Source organism: Poecile atricapillus, chromosome 25 (assembly GCF_030490865.1).
Source record: "Poecile atricapillus isolate bPoeAtr1 chromosome 25, bPoeAtr1.hap1, whole genome shotgun sequence".
In the NCBI taxonomy this organism is placed as follows: Eukaryota; Metazoa; Chordata; class Aves; order Passeriformes; family Paridae; genus Poecile; species Poecile atricapillus.
In genome coordinates this window covers 1,934,840-1,958,399 of record NC_081273.1, presented here as the reverse complement: position 1 = coordinate 1,958,399, position 23,560 = coordinate 1,934,840, and the positions used below count along the sequence as shown (strand labels likewise).

Sequence of the window (23,560 nt, the reverse complement as noted above, 5' to 3'; positions counted from 1 at the left end):
TTATGCTGACTATTTACAGTACACTGGGCAAATAATACGGAAAACTGGCACAGAGAGCTTGGGACAAGGGAAAAACTTGGCTGTGAGCAGACCTTGATGTGCGAGGTACCACTGCAGCCATTGGTGTGGTGCACGAAGGACACATCTGGGTTGTTCAATTTGGCTGAAACCCCAAATAATTGAATGTGCATTTTCTGAACCATCCTGGGAACGCAGCAAGGCTGTCCCGGTGCCACTGCCCCTGCAGAGCCCGAGCCCCAGCCTGAGCCAAGCAATCTTCTCTAATAGGATGGTTTTGTCATCTCTGGCCCCTGGCCAGCATTTCATTTAGACACCCTCCTGAAGTACTGAGCACTTCAGGATAAATCACTCCCAGTTTTTACTTTCACGGGCTTGTGACAAATTTTACTAAACAGCGACCATTTTTTTTTTTAAATTTTTTTTTTAGGTAGTTTAATTAACTGTTTGAGTGCTCTTAATCCCTCTTGGAAAATACCACCTTGAACTGTTTCCACTGTTTCTAAGGAACTGTCTACCACCTACTGATTTAAGCATTAATAAAAAGGCTCGGGCGTGCTGGGGCTGTCACTGTGACTCCTCCAGGAGCCCAGCCCAGGTCCAGACCCTCTGCCCAGCCCCAGCAGGGTGGGGGTACCCAGGAGAGCCCCTCTGCACCGGGGGCTGGTCCAGCCCTCGCCTGCTGCACATCCCAGTGAGGGTGGAGAAATCCTGGCTGAAGCTGGAACCGCCTTTCCCTAAATCGCACGTTTTCCCAAGATTCCGACTCGCTTTTCCCGGCGCCCCCACCCCCAAGCATTCCTTTTGGTAATTACTACACCAGGTTTTAGGTTTCCGCTTCAAACCATTAGTGGGACTGGAATCAGTACAGGCACTTTAACTGTCCTCTTCGTGCACCATTAGCAAGGGAAAACATTTAAACAACTGACATCAGACTGCATTTACATTTAAAATTCAATCTCCAGGATCATGGAAACAGAGAAATTCAGACCAGAAACAGAGAAATGCATCGTTGCAGGACAGGGGTGATTTTTTTTTTGCTTTTGCTTAAAGCAGCTGAGAGATACCGAGGAGCCATCAGAGTCAAGCTTTTTGCTTGTTTTTTTCCTTCAAATAAAATCTGATTTTGCCTGTAGCGGCATTTATAAGGAAAAAAAATGTTTCTGCAGAGTTTTGAATGTCTCGAAAGACAAGACTTAACAGGAAGCGGTGAGGAAAGCCTGCGGCAAGCACTTATAGCACAGGCATCACAACACTTTTTCCACAACTCATGCAGTCATTTCAAGATAAAATTCCCTGTCAAAAACCAGATTAATTCAAAGGTAACACAAGGGAAAAAAAAAAAGTGATTTATGGCAAAAATACCTTAAGTCACATGTTCCTCTACATATTTCACATCAAGTGCTTCCAATCATAACTTAATTGAAAATAGTTCTCTCTCTTTTTTTTTTTTTTTTTTCCCTCCTGAAAAGTTAATTTAGGGGAGCACAGTAAAGAAAAGTTGAAGTTTAAATCTTTCCACCAAGTGATTTCTGTTGCAGGCTCTGGCAGAACAGAGCAGCTGCTAATGGTTTCAGACTGCCACAAAGAGTTCAATACACACACGCTCGGAAAAAAAACCCGAAACAAGCTAATTTCACAGCACAGTGGAGCCCACTTAAACAACTAACTGCACAGTGTATAAGATTTATAAACACACAAGTTCTGTCTAGCAAAGGCTAAAATACATTTGCAGATGAAGGTGCAGCCTGCATAAGGTTCTTTAAAGCCTCTGAGCTCAAACTCTGGATCTTTAATAGCTTTATAGTGTGCAAAAGCTTATGTCATGCATCAAAGTACTATGTGCAGTATTGTCTGGCAGGGGAAATTTTTCAAAATAAAGGTCCATTCCTCTTGTAACTGAATAAATGAGGGGGAAAAAAATAATTAACGTCATCGGGCCAGAATGAGATCACTGCGTTTGCTCAGCCCGAGCAATAAGGACATTAAATAAAATATTTTTAAAAGGGTTTTCCACTTCTGGACTAATATAGACATTATCTAATAACTTCTTCCAGGAAAATGATGATCTAATATGCACAGGGGAAAAAAATAACTTGATTAAAAGGCAAAATGAAGCACAAACATACTTGCATTTGCAGAGTGCTACAGCACTTGAGGCTAAAAGCAACTTCCTTATAGCAGGAGAAGTGATTAGGCGAGGTAAGAGGAGAGAAGGGCAGTTGCACTCAAGGTACTGCCAGATTAGAAAATCCATGCTGGGGTAAATAATTTGAAAAGCCAGCTAGTTGTTAGTACAGTCTGTAACCCAGATGTTTTTATCCTGGGTTAAACCTCATTTACACTGCTTTCTCTTTAAACAAATTGAAGCTACACCAGTTTAAAGAGACCTTCATTAAGGATTTGCAGCTGTATAACAAGCCAAACTTAAACCCAGTATTTAGGTCTCAAGCTTCCACGTCAAAGAGGCTTCAGAAGGAAAAAACCAGCTCACGTGTGGGCAAAACCCAACGTTAGGGAATTGAGATAGCTCCTTTTGTGAGACAGATTATAAAGACTGCTTGGGAAAAGCAGTTTAGATTTCATATAAACACAGCCAACGTGGCTACAGGGTGTCCTTTCCCTTCTCCAAGCACACGTGCCCGGCACCGTACCGTCCACGATATCCCGCTTGTAGTCGCTGTCGTTGTCACTGTCCGTGGGCCGGTAATAGATATAAAATCCTTGGATGGGCGTGTTGTTGTTGCTCGATGTGATGTACTACAAAGGAATTTTAAGAGACCGTGTGAGAGGAGAGTTTTAACTGAGTCCTGCTGAGCTGTCATCACCGAGCATCTCATCCTCTGTAAAGATGAGTGTTTTTCTTGAGGTTGTGTAAGCAAAGGTGACTGAGCTCCCTGGAGTAGCCAGAGAGTAGGATGGGGACAAGAGACTGAGCTTAGGCATCACTTCCCAAACCCTCAGCTAGGGTTTGACCATGCACAGCCTGAAAATCTGCATGATTAATGGAAATGGAAAAGTTAGAACCATAAAACTCTTCAGAAAGAGTTAAGGTCACTCTAAAAATCAGTTCAAGAATCTTTAAGTTATGCAGCCTCCTGAGGAACCAGAGGTTATTTTAAGTTTATTATCCTTAACATCTCTTAAGGCTGAGCTAGCAGAGCAAACTAACACTGGGAACTCTACACATTAAATCCTCCAAAGTATACCAGGGGGTTAGATTTCAAAACAAGAGCAAAGAATTTCTGTGGGTTTCAATAAGGACTTTAAAGTACTTGTTTACAATAGACGAGGTAACAGGGGAAAGGAAAATGTTTCTCTAACATGAAACCTCCAGTGGATGTGAGGGAAGACGGTGGGTTTGAAACCCGCTCCCAGCCACCCCAGCCTGGATTGACAAAAGCAGCAGGACTCGCAGGAAACAGAGCCAACTCGCTCACAACTCATGGCATGAGCAGGGCTTGGGACAGAGTTAAGCCCACTGGTGCCTCTGCTATGTCTGTGCCAGAGCAGGTGGACTGGGCCGGCTGTGGCCTCTCACTGGAGCTGCCAGTTGGGCACATCTGGCGTAACCCGAGGAGGGGTGTGTGGGGTCCCCGCGGAGCTGCAAGGGGAGTGGGGAGGAGGGAAGCTGGGAGATGGTGCAAAAGGCAGCAGACAACTGACAGGGCTGCCTCTGAGCGGGAAAAAGGGACTGGAAATGGGGGCAAAAGGGCTCGAGAGGCACCAGTCCCATTAACTCCCCCAGTTCTACCATACAGAAGTGCTCAGCCCCATCCTAGGAACACGATTATTTCCAGCTCTCAGGGGGAAGCAAACAGCTCTTAACCCTCAACTTTGCAGTCCAAACTGGGAAGAACAGTGCTCTACCCACCGTCCATTTCAGCATGATCTGGGTGTCGCTGATGGCCTCGGTGTAGGCGATGTGCGGGCCGGCGATGGGCCGGCTGGAGAAGCGGCCGCTGAACCCGGCCACCTGGTACGGGCGCGACGCCGCGCTCCGCGGGCTCTCCCCGTAGTTGTTCACTGCGATCACTCGGAACCTATACATTTCTCCTTTTAAGGGAAAGAGGGAAAGAAAGAAGCCCTTGTGGCAAAACAAGTGGTGGAAAGAGAATTCAAAGAGAGACTAAACAGATTAGGAAGTACTTTTTGCACAATGTCCAGTTGGAAAAGGACAGGAGTCCTTGCCATGGACTGATGTGGAGATATAAACAGCTCCTAAAACTCACTCAAGGCAAATCCAAAGGCTACACATGGATGGAGATACCTCCATCAGCTCAGGAAGTCCCTAAACTGGTGGGCACTGAGAAGATGCTTCAAAGGATGATAGGGATCACCATCCACTCCATCTTCTTTTGTGCTTTTTGCCTGAGTTTTCAGGGCTGGACACTGGAAGAAGTCAGGGCAGACATTTTTCCATTAATGCATTTTTCTCTACATTCTGAGTGCTCACTAGAAGGACAATTAAGTTAAAAATAGCAGTGATACACAACCCTCCTCTCCACATGAACAAGTATTAAATTATGGTGGGTTTTTTTTCCACTTGGAAAGCCAGAAATCAACTTGAATTCACGTAACGAGCTCCTAGGCCGTGCACAAGACACAAACCTAATGGAGCAGAAACGGGGTAATCCAAGCAGAAGTTGAAAAGAAGCGAAGAGCTGCAGTAATGAAAGATCATTTATTTCTAATACCTGGCTCCAAGTTCCGAACTTCCACAGACAGCTTGGAGGGAGAGATGTTGCCAGCTGCCACGAGCCAGTCGCTGTTGCGACCCAGACGTTTGTACTCCACTTTGAAGGCAGTGATGGGGGAGCCCCCGTTGGCACGGGGGATCCACGTGACGTAGACGGACGATTCCGATGCCGTGGATATCGTGGGTCGGTCAGGAGCTTCTGGAACTGAAAGGAGAAATTTGGTTACAAGAGGATTAGAGTCAGCTGAAACTTAATTTTCACTAACAGCAGATTAGAGTCACTGCTGATAATTATGTTGGATTTCACATATTAACAAGGAGAATCTTAAATCCTCCTGAAATCACCACTGCCCTTATTCTGCTGAAAAGGATGGATGATGAGCAGACAACAGAGGAATTGATTATCTTATCAATATAATATTAAAAAATTATATGGTATTGCACTACTCCAACCATTTCTACATGAAAACAGACACATACACTAAGTGAACAGGAAAAACATGATTATTTTTATAGCCCTCAAAATCCCCCCAGACCCAATGAAACTTCAACCCATCTGCATTAACGAGTGCTGGAGAAATGAGAAGGAAAAGAGAACAAAGCATGCACCAGGATGTACTTACGGAACTCACTGAAGTTACAGGCAGCAGTGGCACAGAGAGAAGGGAAAGAGGGGTGTTAGTAAATGTGGTTGTAAGAGCTGTGAGGCTTTACCAAAGCAGCCTGGATTTGTAAATGTGGAGCTGGTGCTGAGGAGTGGAGCAAGGAGCAGCAGGCTGGCAGCTCTGGGGCATGAAGCAGCTGAGCATTTGCAGCCAGGCACAAGCAAGGCCCTTGTGTGGCTCCTCTGACATTCAGTGCTGCCACAAGCTCAACTCCTCGCCTTAAACCTTATCACTCACCTTTGGCTTTACCCCAAATTTTAGATACCTTTGAGATCTCAGCCCCTGACTAAATCTGCCTCAACCAGGCCAAGGAGTTCAAAGGCTGGGGGGAGGGATGAGTGAGAAAAAGGACTATAAATGTGCTCTTTCCACTGGAAACCAGGCCAAATGTCACATCTACTGGGAAGTGCTTATAGCTCCTCACCATCAGAAATCAGCCTGGCCCTGGGAAGCCACAGGAAAACATTCAGAACAGATATCACACACTTTGAGAACTTAAAGCTCTGACACAGCCATTTCCCATTTCCTCTTCCTCTGGCTCTTTCTCAGTGGAAGGAAAGAGAAAACCAGTGTATTTAGCAAAAAGAAACCATAGGTTTAAAAATGAGCAATAAGAACATGGGTTGTAAGCGAAAATTCTCTTGTTTTTTTGAGAGCCACACATGGAGGCAGCAGCATCCTTGGAAATATCTTATGTAACAGAGTAATCTCAAAATCAACAGGAAATAGAGGAGGTAATACAAGCACCTGGAGCAGAAATAAACACAGGTTAACTCAGATGCAGCTCTTTGCAACACGACTTTTAGTGCCCGAATCACAAACCATGCACACTCCTACCTCCACTGTGGCGAGACAGGTCCGGAAGGACAACACCAAAATTATTTGTGCCTTCATGAACAATGGGATGTTTGGGGATTCCTACAGGTGGAGATGGAGCCTGTGTGTTTTTCGAGGGTGATGTTCTTTCTAAGAAGAATTGACAAGACAGTAGATCAGTGTAGGGCCTGCATAAGGAAATGCTGTTTGTCAACAAGGTCACTCGCTACAGTGCTGCCCCAGCTCCAAATCCCAAGCTGAACAGTCAGGATAGCAATCAGGGAGTTTCTCTGGGAGAGAAAGAGAGATTTCCTACCCAGGCAGTGGGTGAGTGACTGTCCATCTGCAGTACTGACACCCACAGTGCTTAGTGGTGATGCTGCCTGTGCTGCCCAGCCTGTTCATCACATCATCACCAGGTGGGGAAAACTACACTGAAATTCAGTCTAGAGAAGGACTGAAAATGCTGTGGAAGCAGCTGGAGTCAGCACACCAGGCTGAGAGGGCTGTTGACATGTAGGGGTGGCAGGACAGTATAGTGGAGCAGGGTAGGGGTGGCAGTACTGACTCCTCTGAGTTTGACAGGGATTGATCACAGGACAGCAAAGAGGAAGCATCATCTGGGTTACAAATGATGAGCTGTGACAAGTGGCTTTGCTGGTGTGAAGTTTTCTCGGCCCCCCAGTAAGCTGGGAGGGATAGGAGGAGGAAGAACACGAGTATGTCCTCATGTCTTTACTAGGATGTCTTTCATGGAAAAGTATGGGTGGAATGGGATTTTGCCACAGTTTGATACAATACCCTGGGGGTTGTTTGAACCTGACTTGTGCAGGAAGGTGGGGTGGAGGAATGTGCACCTGTGATGATAAAGGGAGGAGGTGTAAGGGAAAAAATCAGGTAAGTGTGGGGTTTTCTACAGAGAATCCTCAGACTCATCCTCTGAGGGTCTGTGCAAGGAAGGGGATGGCTGAGAACAGGCTGGGGATGGATGGTTGTGGCCTCTCAAAATGGTGTTTGGCCTCATGGTAGGACTCAGCCTATGAAGGGGGAGCAGGAAAAGGACTCCTGTGTAAGTAGGAGCCATAGAAGAATCCTCATCCAGCGTGCTGACAGATGCAGATGAAGAATGAGGCTCCCTTTGAGCAGGTGAGGGACCAGTCAGCCGTAGGGAACATTTCTGGGTGTCTGGGTGAGGCTGGTGCAGGCTGGGGCTGTGTCTGCTGGGCTCTGTAGGGCAAGAAGTAGGTCAGTCTGGATTAGAGTTGTTAGGCAGATGCCTGGGAGGGACCCAAAGCTTCCTCAGGCAGAGGTGTTCTGTGGGGTAGGTAGGTCACAATTAGGGAGTTGTTGACATTTTTAGCAGAGGGGGAGATTTTCAGAGGTTTGGGGCCATCAGTTTTGTATCTGTTCATTGATAGAATGATGATAAGGATGGACAGAACAATGAATCTGAGAATGTTTCACAAATTTCATGAAGACATTAAATTCTTAAGAAAATTTTAAGCTATCCTTAATTCTCCTTCATAGAATTCCAGAAGGGTTTGAGTCAGAAGGAACCTTTAAGCTCATCTTGGTCCACCCCCTCCCCTGAGCAGGGACACCTTCCCCTATCCCAGGTTGCTCCAAACCCTGCTCAACCTGGCCTTGGGCACTTCCAGGGATGGGGCAGCTTCCAGGGATGGGACAGCTTCTCTGGGCACCCTGTGCCAGGGCCTCACCACTCTCACAAGGAAGAATTTATCCTAAATATCACAGCTAACCCTGCCCTCTGTCACTTAAAAGCCATTCTTAGACAGTAGTACAAAAAATATCTGCTTGTTTGTGTGCTAAAGAGCACAGGCACCAGTGTCCAAGACTGAAAGAAGAAATGCTCTGATTAAGAATGTTGTGCTTGTTGCTGTCTGCACACAACTATCAGAACAGCTGGCTTGTGGTCAGCAGAGATTGTCACTGAGGTGTCTGCAAAGCAAACCAGGAACAGCTTTGTTGATACATGGAAACTCAATGGTGCAGAGTTTCTTCTGTGATTAGAAACCTCAACAAGGACAGGCTGCTCCTGACTTTGCTCCTTAGAGCAAGAGAAACCTCACAGTACAAATCATACCATCACCCCAAAAATAATATCAAGCTTTTAATAGCTTCTACTTACCAACAGCCTCACACTCAGGCAAGTTTGCCCTACAGCAATTTTAGCTATTCGAGGCCGTTCTTTAGCAAATAAATTGCAGAATATTTCACATATGGCTTAGTAGATGCCATTAAATGACTGATGTCATTAAATAAATGTCTCTGGAAGGCCAGGACACAGGGCACATTGTGCTGCACCTACCCTTGCTGGTGCGGAACGTCAGCATGGCCGGCTGGCCCTCGCCAGCAGCGCTCCTGGCCACCATCAGCACTTCATAGAGGCTGGAGGGCTCCAGCTCGGTGAGGCGCAGCTCGTTCTCACTGCCAGGAACTCGCACCGTGTGCCAGCCGCCCGCCGCGCTCACGCCGTCCTCCAGCTGCATGGGGAGAAACCATCAGCACACAGAACACCTCTGCCCATCCCCAAAACTGATTTCCTGCATTTATCTATGGTTTGTCTCCAGCTGCATGGGGAGAAACCATCAGCACACAAACACCTCTGCCCATCCCCAAAACTGATTTCACCCATGGTTTGTCTCCAGCTGCACACAGAGAGAAACCATCAGCACAGAAACACCTCTGCCCATCCCCAAAACTGATTTCACCCACAGTTTGTCTCCAGCTGCACATGAGGAGAAACCATCAGCACACAAACACCTCTGCCCATCCCCAAAACTGCTTTCCTGCATTTATCTATGGTTTGTCTCCAGCTGCATACAGGGAGAAACCATCAGCACATGCCACAAAACACCTCTGCCCATCCCCAAAACTGATTTCCTGCATTTATCTATGGTTTGTCTCCAGCTGCACATGGGGAGAAACCATCAGCACACAAAGCACCTCTGCCCATCCCCAAAACTGATTTCCTGCATTTATCTATGGTTTGTCTCCAGCTGCACATGGGGAGAAACCATCAGCACACAAAACACCTCTGCCCATCCCCAAAACTGATTTCCTGCATTTATCTATGGTTTGTCTCCAGCTGCACATGGGGAGAAACCATCAGCACATGCCACAAAAAAGCCTCTGCCCATCCCCAAAACTGCTCTCCTGCATCTACCTACGATTTGTCTCCAAGTGCTTCTGCTACAAATCAGCAGCTTTGCACCCACTTTCACAGCACTCCTTGGATAAACTTATTTTCCCTGTCCATAAACACACACAGAGCTGGTTGTGACTGTTTGTTTTTTTTTCATTTTCAAATGAAAATGTGGCTAAAACTACAAGAGCTCAAATGATTTTCAAGCCTTCAGTCAGCCTTCAGCTGTTTGCTACTAAAGGGCTGGACCCAATACCCTAATGAGAAGACTTTCCCTGTACTAGCCCAGCTTTCTCTGTACTTCAGTATTTAAAAATATTTATTGGCTAAAATGGACAACAAAAAGTATGTCTTAGTTACTCCTTAAAGAAAAAGTCAGCAGGGAGACCAAAGATTTGGGTTTATCAATGCATGTTTCCTTTTTTTTAAAACAAAACCACTCTTTAACTTAGCAGTGAAACCACCAGCTCTGTTAAAGAAAAGAAAGACATTCTGGGTAGTCTCTTAATGCTTGACCTTTGCAGGAAAACATTACCCCAAATCCCAAAGGAAAAGACAAAGATTCCATCAAAAATAAACTACTAAACAATATAAGACTTTAATAAAACTTTGGAGGCAGATCTAAACGCTGTGGATTATCAAAGGTTATGCCAGAGGTCTTTGTTCAACTATTTTCTTCTACAGCAGCCACTCCAAGGCTTTTATTCCCCCAACTTTTTTTTTTTTTTCCCTCTATTAAAAGAGGGAAATCAATAAAATAATTTAATTACACAAAGAAAGCACCACCCTAAAAATGAGGATAAATTCACTGCTGAGAAATGCATGCATGAGCACATTCAATGTGGAAAGGATTGGTGTGAGAGAAGGGAGAGCGTCAAAAAGGTCAAAAAAGCATTCAGAGCTTCCGGGGCTTACGTGAACCAACCGCCTTTGGATGAGAAATTATCACCAACAAACTCTGGCACTTGGTTTTCAGGAACCAACAGGTCAAAAATCTAAGCATTCCCTCCAGGCTAAGACAAGATCAGGATGTAAAGGATTAAAAAGCTTATGAAAAATAAATCAAACAGCTTTGCCATGTAGAAAACTGGTTTGCTTGGAAGAACAGACACAGGCATTGCTTGGTTCTGATTTCAGAGTAACAGAACCTCCTGAGCTGAAAGTGGCCCACATGGATCACAGAGTCCAATTGTTGGCTCTGCACAAGAATCCCACCATGTGATGTTAAGCAAAAGAGCTCGGTGTTGACACACTGCTTTTAATGCCATAGTGGGTACTGCCCTGCAAGTTCACTTTCATATTTGATAACTTCAGTTTAATTCAGTCCCTTTGGGACCCAGAGCAGCAAACTCGGTGATGTCCTAAGGTAAAACTCAGCTTCCCTTCTGCTCTCACACACAGATTCAAGCTGGCTCACATTTAGATGCACTTTTAACCCCACTGACTGCACACAACCCTGGATCCCCATTCTCCATAATGACACCGTAAAGGACAGAAAAGCCTGGATAAATCTCACTTAAAACTAGACAGAGCAGTGTGTTGGTGACAATGTCATCCATCCCTCAAACAAGCTGTGTGGGCACAGGAACGTTGTGCTTCGACTACCTCTGCCCATGTCCTGGTCAACACCAGCACCGCAGGTTCCTTGGGAAACCCACGGGGCCGCGATGCTGGGGATGGCTGGGGATGGCTGGGGATGGCTGGGGACGGCTGGGGACGGCTGGGGATGGCTGGGGACGGCTGGGGACGGCTGGGGACGGCTGGGGACGGCTGGGGACGGCTGGGGACGGCTGGTGATGGCTGGGGACGGCTGGGGACGGCTGGGGACGGCTGGGGATGGCTGGTGACGTCTGGGGATGGCTGGGGATGGCTGGGGACGGCTGGGGACGTCTGGGGATGGCTGGTGACGTCTGGGGACGGCTGGGGATGGCTGGGGATGGCTGGTGACGTCTGGGGATGGCTGGGGATGGCTGGGGACGGCTGGGGATGGCTGGGGACGGCTGGTGACGTCTGGGGATGGCTGGGGACGGCTGGGGACGGCTGGGGATGGCTGGGGATGGCTGGGGATGGCTGGGGACGGCTGGGGACGGCTGGGGACGGCTGGGGACGGCTGGGGACATCTGGGGGATGGTACCTTGCGGTATTTGACAAAGTAGGCGTTGATGGGCAGGCCCCCGGCGCGGCCCGGCCGCCACACCAGGCTGTACGTGTCCGGCTTCGGCGTCTGCGGGGGGCTCAGGATGATGGGGGCCTCGGGCGGGGCCGCCGCGCTCGACGCCTTTTCCATCGCCGCCGCGTCCAGAGGAGATTTTGTCGGAGGCGAGCTTGAAAATGCCATTTCTGCACCAAAATCACCGCCGCTCTCGTCGCTCTGGGCAAGCTCCAGAGGAGCTGTTTCTCCTGCTCTCGTGCCAGTTGCTGAAGGAACTGCAAAGGGAGGGTCTGGTTACATCCCCACGATGACGTACGTTCGCCCCGTGCCGAGGGGACGTTAAATCATTTCAGAGTGACATTTCCAAACAAGCCCTGCTGCAAAACACCAGGGCCAGAGGTGCCCACACAGATCTGAGCCCGGTGCTAAGCTGTGGCCTGGGTGTTTTTTCAGGGCACAGCAGTGGGGTTCGGTTTGTTTTATTTGGTTTGGTGTTTTTTTCGCAGTTGCAAAGAGAGAAAATCTGAAACTCAAGGTCTACAGGCACAGTTTGAGTATCTCCACTAAATTAAGTCATGGCAATGCATGTTAAAAGAAATAAATAAGTGTACAGCTAAATTTGTGAGACAAACAGAGTAATTTGTACGCTGTTGTACAAGGAACTTTTCATGGCCTGCACTGGCATGCACACAAGAGGACATTCTCCTACCCCGGTTTCTGAGGTTTTAGCTGTAATTTAGAGAAGCTTTGAAAACTGCACAACTCAACTACTTCATTTGAAAATTTATGCTGAGAATAAACTCAGTTTACAGGAAGATCTACATGCAATTTAATACCAACACATTTCTAGAAATCCTCCAGCCTCCTCCATTCTATTTACTTTTGCTGGTATGAAAAAGAAATCTATATAGTACCAGAAGTCTAAAAGAGGCCACAAGACAAAAAAAAGGCCCTGTTCAGCTGATGCAGGGCTCATCAGAACTCCAGGCAGGGAAAGGATGGCAGGTTGGACATCTGAGATTATCCAGGACAAGAAAACATCAGTACTTAAAGCAAGAAGGTTTGGGAAGCAGTGCAGCTCCTCAAGGCTGCACACGGCAGCTGCAGGACAGCCAGATGTTCGGAGCCCTGTCCGTCCCTTCAGATTTGTGTAGGTTTATGTTACGTGCCGGGGTCTGGAAGGGGAAGGGAATGAAGGGAACTTGGTTTACAAAACAAACAAATTCCTTGGTAATGTAAAGCCTAGGCAGTGTTAGCCTGGCTGACTCAGATTCCTTCAAACCTCCATTAAAATACCAGCAGCAAGTGTGGCTGCTATTTTTGGCCACTTTTAAAAAAGCTGGGAAGGAAAGTTCTCTTTTCAAATTGAAGACACGCTCTCGGCAAGCATTCCTTGTTTGTTTCTTCTCATCTATTTAGCAATGCCACAAAATTCAGAGACAGGAAGAAGTCAACAACGTGGGGAGGATGTCCCCAAAGCCCAGATGGTCTTAAAATGCCAGGCACTCCCAGAACAATCCCCAAGTGAAAGGGTATCTCTGCTGTCAGTGGAGCAGCGGGAAGGGCGTGATATTGAAAACAAATGGGAGGAGGTGGAAGGCCCTCAGCAGCGTGGTGGACCCCGAGGATGTGGGTGGGCATGGTTTGGTTTGACGCCTGCTGGCACTGGGGACACGGACTCTTGGAGTGGAGAATGAGTTGTGGTTTCAGCTGGTGACAGCAGACCCAGTGCTGTGTTCACTGCTGCAGGAGGGGAGTCGTCAACAACTGCTGGGTTGTATTTTTGCTTTGGAAAACAACCCCCGGGTAACAATTCCCATTAAATAATTCAGTTCTAAGCTCTTTTGGAGAAGTTTCTGGTATAATTACTACCCATATAACCCAGCATCAGCCTTCTCTCCGCTGCTGTGTCATTATGCAACTTTTTTTGGCTGTTGCTCTCAGTGCCATATCTTTCCTCTTAGCCATGGGGATTTTTCTTCCTCAGTTTCCCAATCCCAGCAGGAATACCAGCAGCACTGAGCTGAGTCAGGCCAAGGCTGCATGCATCCAAAATCCTGATCCCACCAGCAACTGGAGAAGGATTGAATATCCCGAATTTGGGAATTGAAAGAATGTATTCATAGAATCTTAAAACAATTTGGGTTGGAAGGGACCTTAAAGGCCATCCAGTTCCATGCCCCACTGACCTTCCACTATCCCAGGGTGCTCTGAGCCCTGTCCAACCTGGCCTTGGACACTCCCAGGGATGGGGCATCCACAGCTTCTCTGGGCACCCTGTGCCAGGGCCTCTCCACCTTCACCCCTTCCTATTGGGGAAGAATTTCTCCCCAATATCCCATCTAACCCGGCCCTCTGGCAGTGGGAAGCCATTCCCCCTTGTCCTGTCACTCGAGGCCTTTGTACAAAAGCCCTCTCCAGCTCTCACAGGCATGGGAAGGGGATCTAAGATCTCTCCAGATCCTTCTCCAGGATGAACCATCCCAACTCTCCCAGCCTGGCTCCAACTCACACATTCCATAATACCCAGTACTCTGCTCTCTGCTGTTGTTTCTCCCCTTCAGCTGTCTCATTTTGAAGGGGAAGAGCCCTCACTTCTTCAGCCTCTCCTCCTGCAGAAACCTTTCCCCACCTGCTGTGCTTCACAGCCCCTTTGTTTGCTCTCCTGCTCCCCTCCTGACCAGGGTACAGCCACGGGCAGAGCCAGGAGCTCCAGGTTTGATCTCTGCTGTGCAAACAGCTCACATTCCCAGGCACTTCTTCCCTGCTCCTTTAACAGCCTGAGGATCCTCCCTGCTTTGCAAGCTCTCCAAATACCTCAGCACAGGCTGGAAAAGCCCTCTGAAAACCTGAACACAGCACATCAACGAGCTCACCCACACCTGGCACGTGTTTCAAATCACATTAGGACTTCTCAGAGCTTCTCTAAGGTTTCTGTGGAAGCAACTTCAGCCCATTTGCCCCTGAAACACCCACCTGTGTAGACTAAATGCTCCTTGTGTTTTTCACTCCCACTCCTGCTACTCATTCTGCCTGCAGTGTATTTTTCTCCTTCCTTTCCATTAGATAAAGTTATTTTGGAGATTTAACCTTGTGTTCAGTAGCTCTGGGAAGCTCCTGCCATGCAGGCCAACCCCACAACTGTCTAAAACAGACTCAAAAAAGGGAGGGCCGTGGGTACAGGATCCTGAGGCATCATTTTACATTTTGGTGGTTTCTCACTATGATGGCAGCTGAAGTTGTCCTGCCTGCTGTAAGACCATGCAATGAATCACAGCCTGGAATAGATCCAGCAAAAGGAAAAAAAAAACAAACCCATTTTTCAGCCAAATGGGCTCTCTTACTGTGAGCTGGGACAAGGCAAACTACAGGACTGGGTACTGAGAGGTGCTTAAGCTGATCCTTCTCCCAAAGAAATGCGCTGGAATCCCAGATGAAGTCATTCAGGTGCTTCAGAAGTGTTACCTGGCAGAAATTCTTCATTAAACAGCTGAGTGTCTGAGCATGTCTTTGGCATGGCTGGGAGCTGTTCTAAACCCCTAACAGCTCCCAGAAAGTCCTCAGGGACTTTTATATCAAAACCAAATGCCTTAACCACCCTCTGCACCATAATCAGCAGCCAGTACAACGTATTAGAAACCGATAAAAGTTAATAAACAAAGCATTAAAATTGAACTCACTGCCATAAAATTCTGAGGCAAAGCAGTGGGATTTTTCTCTTTAACACAGGCTGAATTCTGGGATGATATTTGGTTTCGTGTTTCCACTCAGCAAGGTCCAAAAATAACTGATTTATAAAACTACATGATGGGATCACTTTCTTGAGGTTTCTTCTTTCTTTTTTCCCCCTAAGTGAACCTTTAAGCATCTTTTCATGTTATTTACAGGAGTTTTAAGCTCTAACCAAAGAACTTTAAATATGGGGCCACATATAAAATCCCACTGACCTGAAATCTCCCTGGCATTTAGCTAAATTAACTAAGGCAAGGTGCTGAAAGAGCTGAGAAACTTAAGTAACTTCATGTAAGTACAAATCTGTATCTCAGTTCTTGAGGGAGCTCAAACCTGATATTAATGTCACTCAATATTCCAATGTGAGGAAAGGCTCTTTCCTGTCTTGCTTTAGTGTAAGTACTGTCTTTTCCTAGGAGCAATTTCAAGAAAGAAATAAAAAACCAGCACCCTCAGATAGTTTTTATCACATATAAGATGCTAAGTCCATGCAATGCACACAGCATTCCTCCTTTTTCTAAGGTGGGAGGGAGGAACTGGTCCATGAAGACAACCGAGACTCCTCTGCTTCCTCCCCCTGAGACTCTGCCCCACCCACCTGCCACGCATTTCTTATTTTGAGGCATTTCTCTCCTAAATCAGGGATTCAAGGGGGAAGTTGGGGGCTTCAACTTACGGACTGTGAGGAAGGCTGTGGACAGGGCAGAGCCGTGCTCGTTGCTGGCCTCGCAGCGGAACTCGCCGGCGCGTTCAGGGGTGACGCCCCGCAGGCGCAGGGACCCCCAGCCCACCCGGGGCACCGAGGGGCAGGAGGGCTCTGGCCCTGCCCTGGGGGGGCTCTGTGCTTTGGGGTGAAGCCCCTGCTGGCCGATCACGAGGCCTCTGCTGTCGTACCAGCGGATCAGAGGAGCGGGCAGGCCGGTGGCATTGCAGGACAGGGTCACGTCCCCACCAGCCACCACAGTGGTGTTGGCTGGGGAAGAGATGATGATGGGGACAGAGTCTTTGCCTGGGGGGAAATACAATCAAAGAATTAATTCAGCAAAGGGATATGACACTTAATGCCAGAAGAAGTCAATATGATTTAAAAAATCACGTGTGGTTCTTTCTGACCATTTTAACAATTATTTCTTCTGTACACAGCTTCTCTAGACTCCCCTTCCAGACTGAAGGGATCAGCACAGACTCCTCCTTAGAGAAGGCTGATAAAAACCTACACTCAAACCACACTTTAAACGCTCTAAATGACGAAGAGTTGACTGTCAGTGAGGAACACAGTGCAGGCAGGACTGGCTTAATACACTCCCCACACACACAGGCCATGAAATCTCTGCTCAGCCAGGCTCTGCACAGCTCACACCAACCATAACTGGTCCAGAGAAGGTTCAAGCTATGCATGACAGGGAGAGAACAGCGACAGCAACAGTCTTGCCAGCATCCTTGTGCCAGCAGAAATCAGCTTCTCTGGGTATTAGAAGGTATCTTAGACAGAAAAGAGATCAAAAAGACTACTGGTACCTGATCCTGCCAATCTGATAGAGGGGAAGTGTGCATTAACCCCAAACCTGATGATTGTTGTGTAAACTTGATTATGGAACAGGCTTAACTACTCAGCAGTCAATATTACTAGGAGTACCAGCTCATCCAGCACAACAGGATCCTGATTCTATTTAAGAATAAATCACATCAAATCCAATCATAAGCTGATTTGATTGCAGCTGATAATCCAGGTTTTAAGTATTGAGTAGTCACACTACCCCAGAAATCCCTACATCTCTTAAAATCCAGCTGAAAGCACCTTCTTTGTAAGATTAGCAGTCAGAAACAAATTAATACATAATCTAGGGGAAAAAACCACAACAGAATAAAGCTTAAAGTATAAATGCTTCATGTGAGTTCTTGAGGGCTGCAAGTAAGTGCTCCTACCTGGCTGGACACGGAGTCTCCCCGTGGACTGCACAAACCCAATTCCATTGTTTGCCACACACTGGTACAAGCCAGAGTCCTCCAGGGTGACCCCACAGATCCGCAGGTGGTTCCCCGTGGGGAAATGTCGTGGGGAGGGACGGAGAGGAGCAGCGTTGTGCAGCCAGGTGAGGGCAGGAGCAGGGCTGCCACCAACGTCACACCAGAAATGGACGCTCGCTCCGGCGGCCACGGTTTCATCCTGCAGCCCCCTGGAGAGTGAGGCAGGTTCTGGAAAAGGGAAATGATTCTACATAAATGACTTAGACTAAGTCCTGAAAAAACCACTGTGAAACATTACACAGGCTTCTCACATCCAAAGGCTGAGCAAGTACCACAAACTGCAGAGCCCAAAGCTGGTTTTCTCACACATGGGCTTATGTGAGTGGTTTCTCCCTTTTATTCCAACAGCCGTATGTTTGTGTTAATCTTGTAAATAAAACACTTCTATTTTCAAAACAATTAATTAGTGACATCCCCCACAAAGAGGTGTGTTGTGCATCAACACCCTGTTTCCTGAGTAACTCCAACATACGCATTTTAAAACCCAAACAAAATCTGTCACAAATGCAGAAAAACTCAAATACCAGGAAAATCTGCTACAATGGAAAGGGGAGGTGAGTAACAACTAGCAGCTAAACAAAAGAAGCCAAATATACGATTATGTTTCTTTTGCTTTTGTTTATGTTCTCATCCAAACATATCACCTTCCCTTGCCAGCTTTTTGTTCACATACAACCTCAAAAGAAGCAAATCTGGTCCTGGGCACATTAGTGACGCTGGCACTCTGTGGGAAAATAAATGGATCAGTTCTTCCCTTGGAGTTTGTTATCCTTCAATTATTTCAGACTGCAAATGGTTTGAAGAGATAAATAATTATGGATTTCAACTTGGGAGAAATGATGGAATATGGTCATTATAAACAGATCTGTATTCTTTATTTTAATACGGTTGAGAAAGAATGCAAGGCTGTTTGGAAGCACATGCCAAAACTAGCAGGTATACGAAGGGTACATTTGTTGCCTGAATGTGAAAATGTCTTTGCTTCTTACCAAGTACAGAAAGTGAATAGTTTACATATTTCACTGTTGCAGAGTCACTTCCCACCACGCAGGAGTAATTTCCAGCATCTGAAGGCTCAAGCCGGTCCGTCACCAGGTGAGAGTGCAGCAGCTTCCACCTGCCTCTCCTCAGGACATCCCGGCCATCCTTCAGCCAGCGGATGGGGGCTGGAGCTGACCCACTGACCACACACTCCAGGGTCAGGGCGCTGTGCCTGGGCACGGCCAGGCTCTGGGGAGCCAGCGGGTGAAGGATCTGGGAGCCACCTGAAGAAGGGCCTGGAGGAAAGGAGATGGTCGTGGAATGGAATCACACAATGGTTTGGGCTTCTGGTCACCTTCCACTAGACTGGGTTGTTCCAAGCCCTCTGCAGCCTCACCTTGAACACTTCCAGGGATGGGACAGCCACAGCTTCTCTTGCCAGAGAGCCTCACAGCCTTCACCACCCTCACAGGGACCCAATATCTAATCTAAACCTACTCTCTATCAGTGCCATTCCCCCTTGTCCTGTCACTCCAGGCCCTCTCTCACCATTTTTTTTGTAGGCTCCCTTCAGGTACTGGAAGGTCGCAATTAGGTCACCCCAATTCTCTTAGCTTTCCTTGCAGCAGAAACCAACCAGGCTTTTAAACCACACCCTCCCATCCCATTCCCTGTCCTCCTTCAAGTCTTTTGAACAGCACACTTGGGACTGAACATGATGTTGTAACACTGTCTTCCAGAAGTCCTGCTCCAGAACAGATTTGGGGACAGAAGTATCAGCAGTATTCCCTTTCCAAAGGTGACTGCCTGGGATTTAAAAGCAGTCACACTGCTCCTCCACAGTGAGGGGAAATAAGAACTGAATGTCCAAAGAATGCAGGACAGATCTTACATAACATGGTATTGGAGGCACTGATAGGACCTTGCTAAAAACCTCAGGGATGTTATTTATTCTGTTTGAGCTGTATTAATTCTGGAAAGCTGAACTGAATACTCACGTGTGACCGTGAGCTTTCGTCCAGTGAGTTCTACTCTGAGGTCGTGAGTAACTGGGTTGTACACTGCACACCTGTAGGAACCTTTGTCTTCTAAAGATACATTCAAAATTTGCAGGTTTCCAGATGGAAGAATTAGGTAGTTGCCTAAACAAAGGGGAAGGAGAAAAGATAATTAAATTTAATTTAGTTTCAAAAGATTTTTGTTATTTTTAAAGTTAATTTGTCAGCTATACCTATTTATTCTACATATACAATCACAAAGAAATCACCATGCAAAGGAGACTAATTTCCAAGGGTAGGTTTAGATAAAGAGATTGGCACAGGAAGGTTACAGATGATCTTTTTCCTTTAGGTTCAAAGAAAAAACTCCAGGCAAGCTTTTGTTGGATACTTATATTGCACACAACACCTCACCTGTTGATTGTTCCAGCCATTTCCCCCGCACTTGGAAGCGAACCTGTGCTTTGGGGTGACTTTCTGGCACCTTGCACCTGATGAGAGCTGTGCCTCCTTCCTCTGCTGCAACAGCAGCTGTCCCCAAAGCATCAAAGTCAGCTAAACCTGCAGAGAGTTGGGAACAGGGTTAGAGCAGCCATGGCTTGGAAGAGGGGAAGGGCAGCAAGCTCAGTCCTTGTGCTCAGAATACAGTAGGTTTCATGCTGATTTTCTTCTCTGGTGTAGCTTTTGGACATTCACAACAACAGGTCTGGTCTATCCTGCAGCCCATTACAGCATAAACCCTCCTTATCCACTTCCTTATCACAAAGAGCACCAGCTTTTACATGGGAACAGTGAGGAGAAAAAATAATTCCTACATCCCCTCAACCGCTCCCAGAAAAGCCAGCAGAGACACTGGAAAGGCTGCAGGACTCCTGACAGGCTCTGCAGGCACTACAGAAGACAATCCACACTGACAGTAGGGAGCCTGTCCATAAAAACATTGGAATTGGGATGATAATGAACACAGCAGTGCCGTGAGGCAGACACAGAGCTCCCAGCACCTTCCTGTGTGCTGCCAAAACCTCCAAGGGAGGAGGCAACCTCCTCCATGTTCAAACTTCTTTGAGGCTGTGAAGTTTTCCTGTGTTGGCCACCCTTGGAGTTCTCTTGAGAGGGGCTGGCCATGGGTCAGTACTTTACCAAAACACTTCTAAGAGATTTTCCTCCCAAGGGGATTTTGGACATGCTCCATAGATGAGGTACCCTTCCAGAGAAATCACTCAAACCTGCTTGACAAAGACCTGATTCAGACAGCCCACAGATCCTAAGGAGACAAATCACACTCATGCAGGAGTATCATACTCCCATTCTCAGCACTGCATCGTCCTTTCCATGTGGAAGATATTGTCCTTCCTCTTCCAAACCCCTTGAGGTCACATAATTTACAGATCAAGCATCGAGGCAGAGACTGATCAGAAGAACCAGTGCAACTAAGAGAAGGGAAGCTGTCCCTAAGAGGAGAAAAGACTGTCCCCACCTGAAGAACATCAACACTGGTTTGATCAAATAAAATGAAAATGAAAATCTGCAGCTCCCACTTATTTCCCAGGCAACAATTGCCACAGATTTCTCCTCAACTCTCAAATGCACTTCTGCAATGGTATGGCAGCTCAGCTGCTCTTTCCTTTGTGAAGGGAAGCACTTGGGAATCTTGTATTTTTAGGCCAACTCATGGAAATTCATATTATTTCATTGAATAACATTTGTGTTTGCTGAAGGAAACCCTTGAGGTCCTTCAACTCAAAATTAAGCTGACACCAACACTAAATCCATCAGGTATGGTTTGGTCTAGCTGAGGCTTTAAAAGCCTCCAAGGATGGGGATCCACAAGATGGGGAATCTGTTCCAGGCCTGCATCACCTGACAGGTCTCAGCTGATGTAATTTTTAAAAAGGCAAGAAGTGTATAAACCATCATATCATACATACTGGCTGAGGAAAAAAAACCCAGAACATTTTGATCTAGGCGTTTTCTAAAAGTCAAAGAAGAACAAACCATACAAGCCAGCTAAGGTCTGTAGAACTGGCAAGGAGCAAAGAACAGAAATGCAGATGAACTTACTGCCCATGGACACCGTGGCAGGCTGGCTCAGCACAGCTCCCACGCCGCTGCTCGCCACGCACTGATAGCGCCCACACGTCTCCGGGCTCAGGGACACGATTGTCAAAGATCCTGACTGGATTTCCACTTCTCCCACCCTGCTGTCCAGAGGCTCCCCATTAAACAGCCAAGAAATGTGAGCTGAGGAGGGCTCGGCCGAGCAGCGGAGTTGGACAGGCTCACCAGACTTCTGGACAGTAGATGAGGGCTCAGAAATAAAACGGGGAGTTAAATCTAAAAGGAAAAATATACATATATTGAGTTAGAGATCAGAATTTTGCATGGACACAGGTGGTAAGGTTAATGAAGTGCTGACTGGTAGGAAAGACTCACCATATAAAGGGTCCCTAAACTCTGAGTTGCAAGTGATACTCAAGCAAGTGTTGCCTTTTCCTTGGCAAGAGGAACTCAGGAGAGATTCCTGCTTGCTCTCAAACACTGGGAAAATGTCAAGATTCAAACCCCACAAAGGGGGTAAAAACAATTAAACAGAGGTAGGCGCAGTAAGGGGGAAGTACATCCCCAAGTGTGCACAAGGCAGAGGCGTCACGCTTGCCAGGGCCAGCAAAAATTGGAATCCCACTGGATTTATCCAGAGGAAAACAGCACCCGTCACCTGAAGAGACAGAGCACAGGAACACGCAGCTGTAGCTGATCTGTCCCATATGAAGCAGGCCTGGACGTGACTTGTAAAATGCTAGAAATGGCAGGAGCCTGCCAGGTATTTACACAGAACCGTCTCCGAGTCTGCAGAACTAATTAAAAATAGCCGGATAAAAAAAGCTGGACGAACAGCAAAGGCTCTTGCTAATTCCAAATACATGGACTTCATCAGGACAAGGATGATGAATTGGGCATCCATTATCTTTACTGAGTAAAGATGAACAGAAACAGGAAGAGCTGCTAATAAATAAAAGGTTCAATTCCACAGAACTTGGTTATGAGAATCCATTTATTTGCCAGAAGAAAATTCCTGCTTGTTGGAAGAGATTTTTTCCTATCCTGGCCAATGAAACACTGGGAAGTATTTCCATTTGTTTTCTATTGAATGCTCCCCTAAAGATTTTGCATGAAGGAAGCAAGCAAAAGGCAATTAACACCAGTAATACTTAATTGGTTAGTAATATAAATTAGGAGAAAAAACTAAATTAAAAATAGACACATTGGCAGGGAAAAACAAATTCTATTTTGTAAAGGATCTAAGGAATTCCAGATAGTACGGGTCAAGATGATATTAAATGACATCCAAGTCAGAGACAGTTTTCTTATAGGTGGGGCCCTGGGTTCATGCTTTTCCTCTCAAGTCAGTCCATCCCAGCTCTGGTTATGAGTTTCAGATGAGAAACTGCACATTTTTAACTGAACCATAAACTATCTGCATAAACATAAAATAAAACTGGAAATTAAAGTGTGGCTTCACTTAACAAAAAAAGATGAAATCCATAAAAATGGTATCCAAGCATTTCGCAGGACTCCAGATGTCCATTTTTAGCTTTTAATTAGAAAACTGTTTTTCCTATTAGTTCAGTTTGAATTTCCAGGGATAAGAGGGAAGCACTGACCTTTCAGTTTGCTTGCCACCAATTGCTATGAAATCATACTGCTACTTTCATCCTCGCCCCTGCCCTCACTTCTGACACCAACACTGCACTTTGCGTAAAAGGCAAAATTGGTAGCAGTGACCCTGCAGCTGGAATTTATCTCCTATGACTGCTTGAAAAATAAAATTTATCCCATTTGCTCATAACGATTGGCTATGAAGTGCTAAAAGTAGTAAAAGCTTCTTTTTTGTGTGGTTACATTAAGACAAGCTGACTACACAGAGCAGATGTGTCAATTAAAACCATCCCTCTTCTTTTTTTTAACACCAGAGCTGTTCCAACTGCAGCCACGCATCAGCTTTCGCATTTCAAAGGGCTGATTCCCCTCTCCCCCTGCAAATCCAAACCCCTCCCGACCCCTGGGAACACGAGATGCACTGCATGCAGCAGAATCGGCATCCAGATGAATCCATGGAGATCCCAAGGAACAAACCCAAGCAACGCAGAGTCTTCCACGTTCTGGTGCTTGTCTTGAGCCAAGTTTTCACAAGCAAAGTCATATATTGAGTGTAAGGCTGCGTTTCAGTGCTCCACGCTTCCTCAAAAGCAGTTTATTGACAATATCCATTCAAGTTGGCCACTTTGAAGTGCACTCCCAAGCGTT

The 23,560-nt window shown here is 46.6% G+C and overlaps 1 protein-coding gene across 2 annotated transcripts in view; it reads right to left on the bottom strand.

Annotated features, from left to right (window-relative positions):
- The window catches only part of CDON (cell adhesion associated, oncogene regulated), a 56,686-nt gene that overhangs the window by 13,541 nt on the left and 19,585 nt on the right, over positions 1 to 23,560 (bottom strand). For both annotated transcript variants that reach the window (XM_058856938.1, XM_058856939.1), the window contains exons 3-14: positions 21,317 to 21,589; positions 19,670 to 19,816; positions 19,256 to 19,399; positions 18,266 to 18,553; positions 17,175 to 17,444; positions 15,925 to 16,257; positions 11,499 to 11,791; positions 8,528 to 8,702; positions 6,220 to 6,348; positions 4,716 to 4,922; positions 3,893 to 4,074; positions 2,673 to 2,778 (exon numbers count right to left, since the gene is read on the bottom strand). In XM_058856938.1, the coding sequence (XP_058712921.1) occupies positions 2,673 to 2,778; positions 3,893 to 4,074; positions 4,716 to 4,922; positions 6,220 to 6,348; positions 8,528 to 8,702; positions 11,499 to 11,791; positions 15,925 to 16,257; positions 17,175 to 17,444; positions 18,266 to 18,553; positions 19,256 to 19,399; positions 19,670 to 19,816; positions 21,317 to 21,589 (2,547 nt within the window). The remainder of the gene's footprint in view (positions 1 to 2,672; positions 2,779 to 3,892; positions 4,075 to 4,715; positions 4,923 to 6,219; positions 6,349 to 8,527; positions 8,703 to 11,498; positions 11,792 to 15,924; positions 16,258 to 17,174; positions 17,445 to 18,265; positions 18,554 to 19,255; positions 19,400 to 19,669; positions 19,817 to 21,316; positions 21,590 to 23,560) is intronic.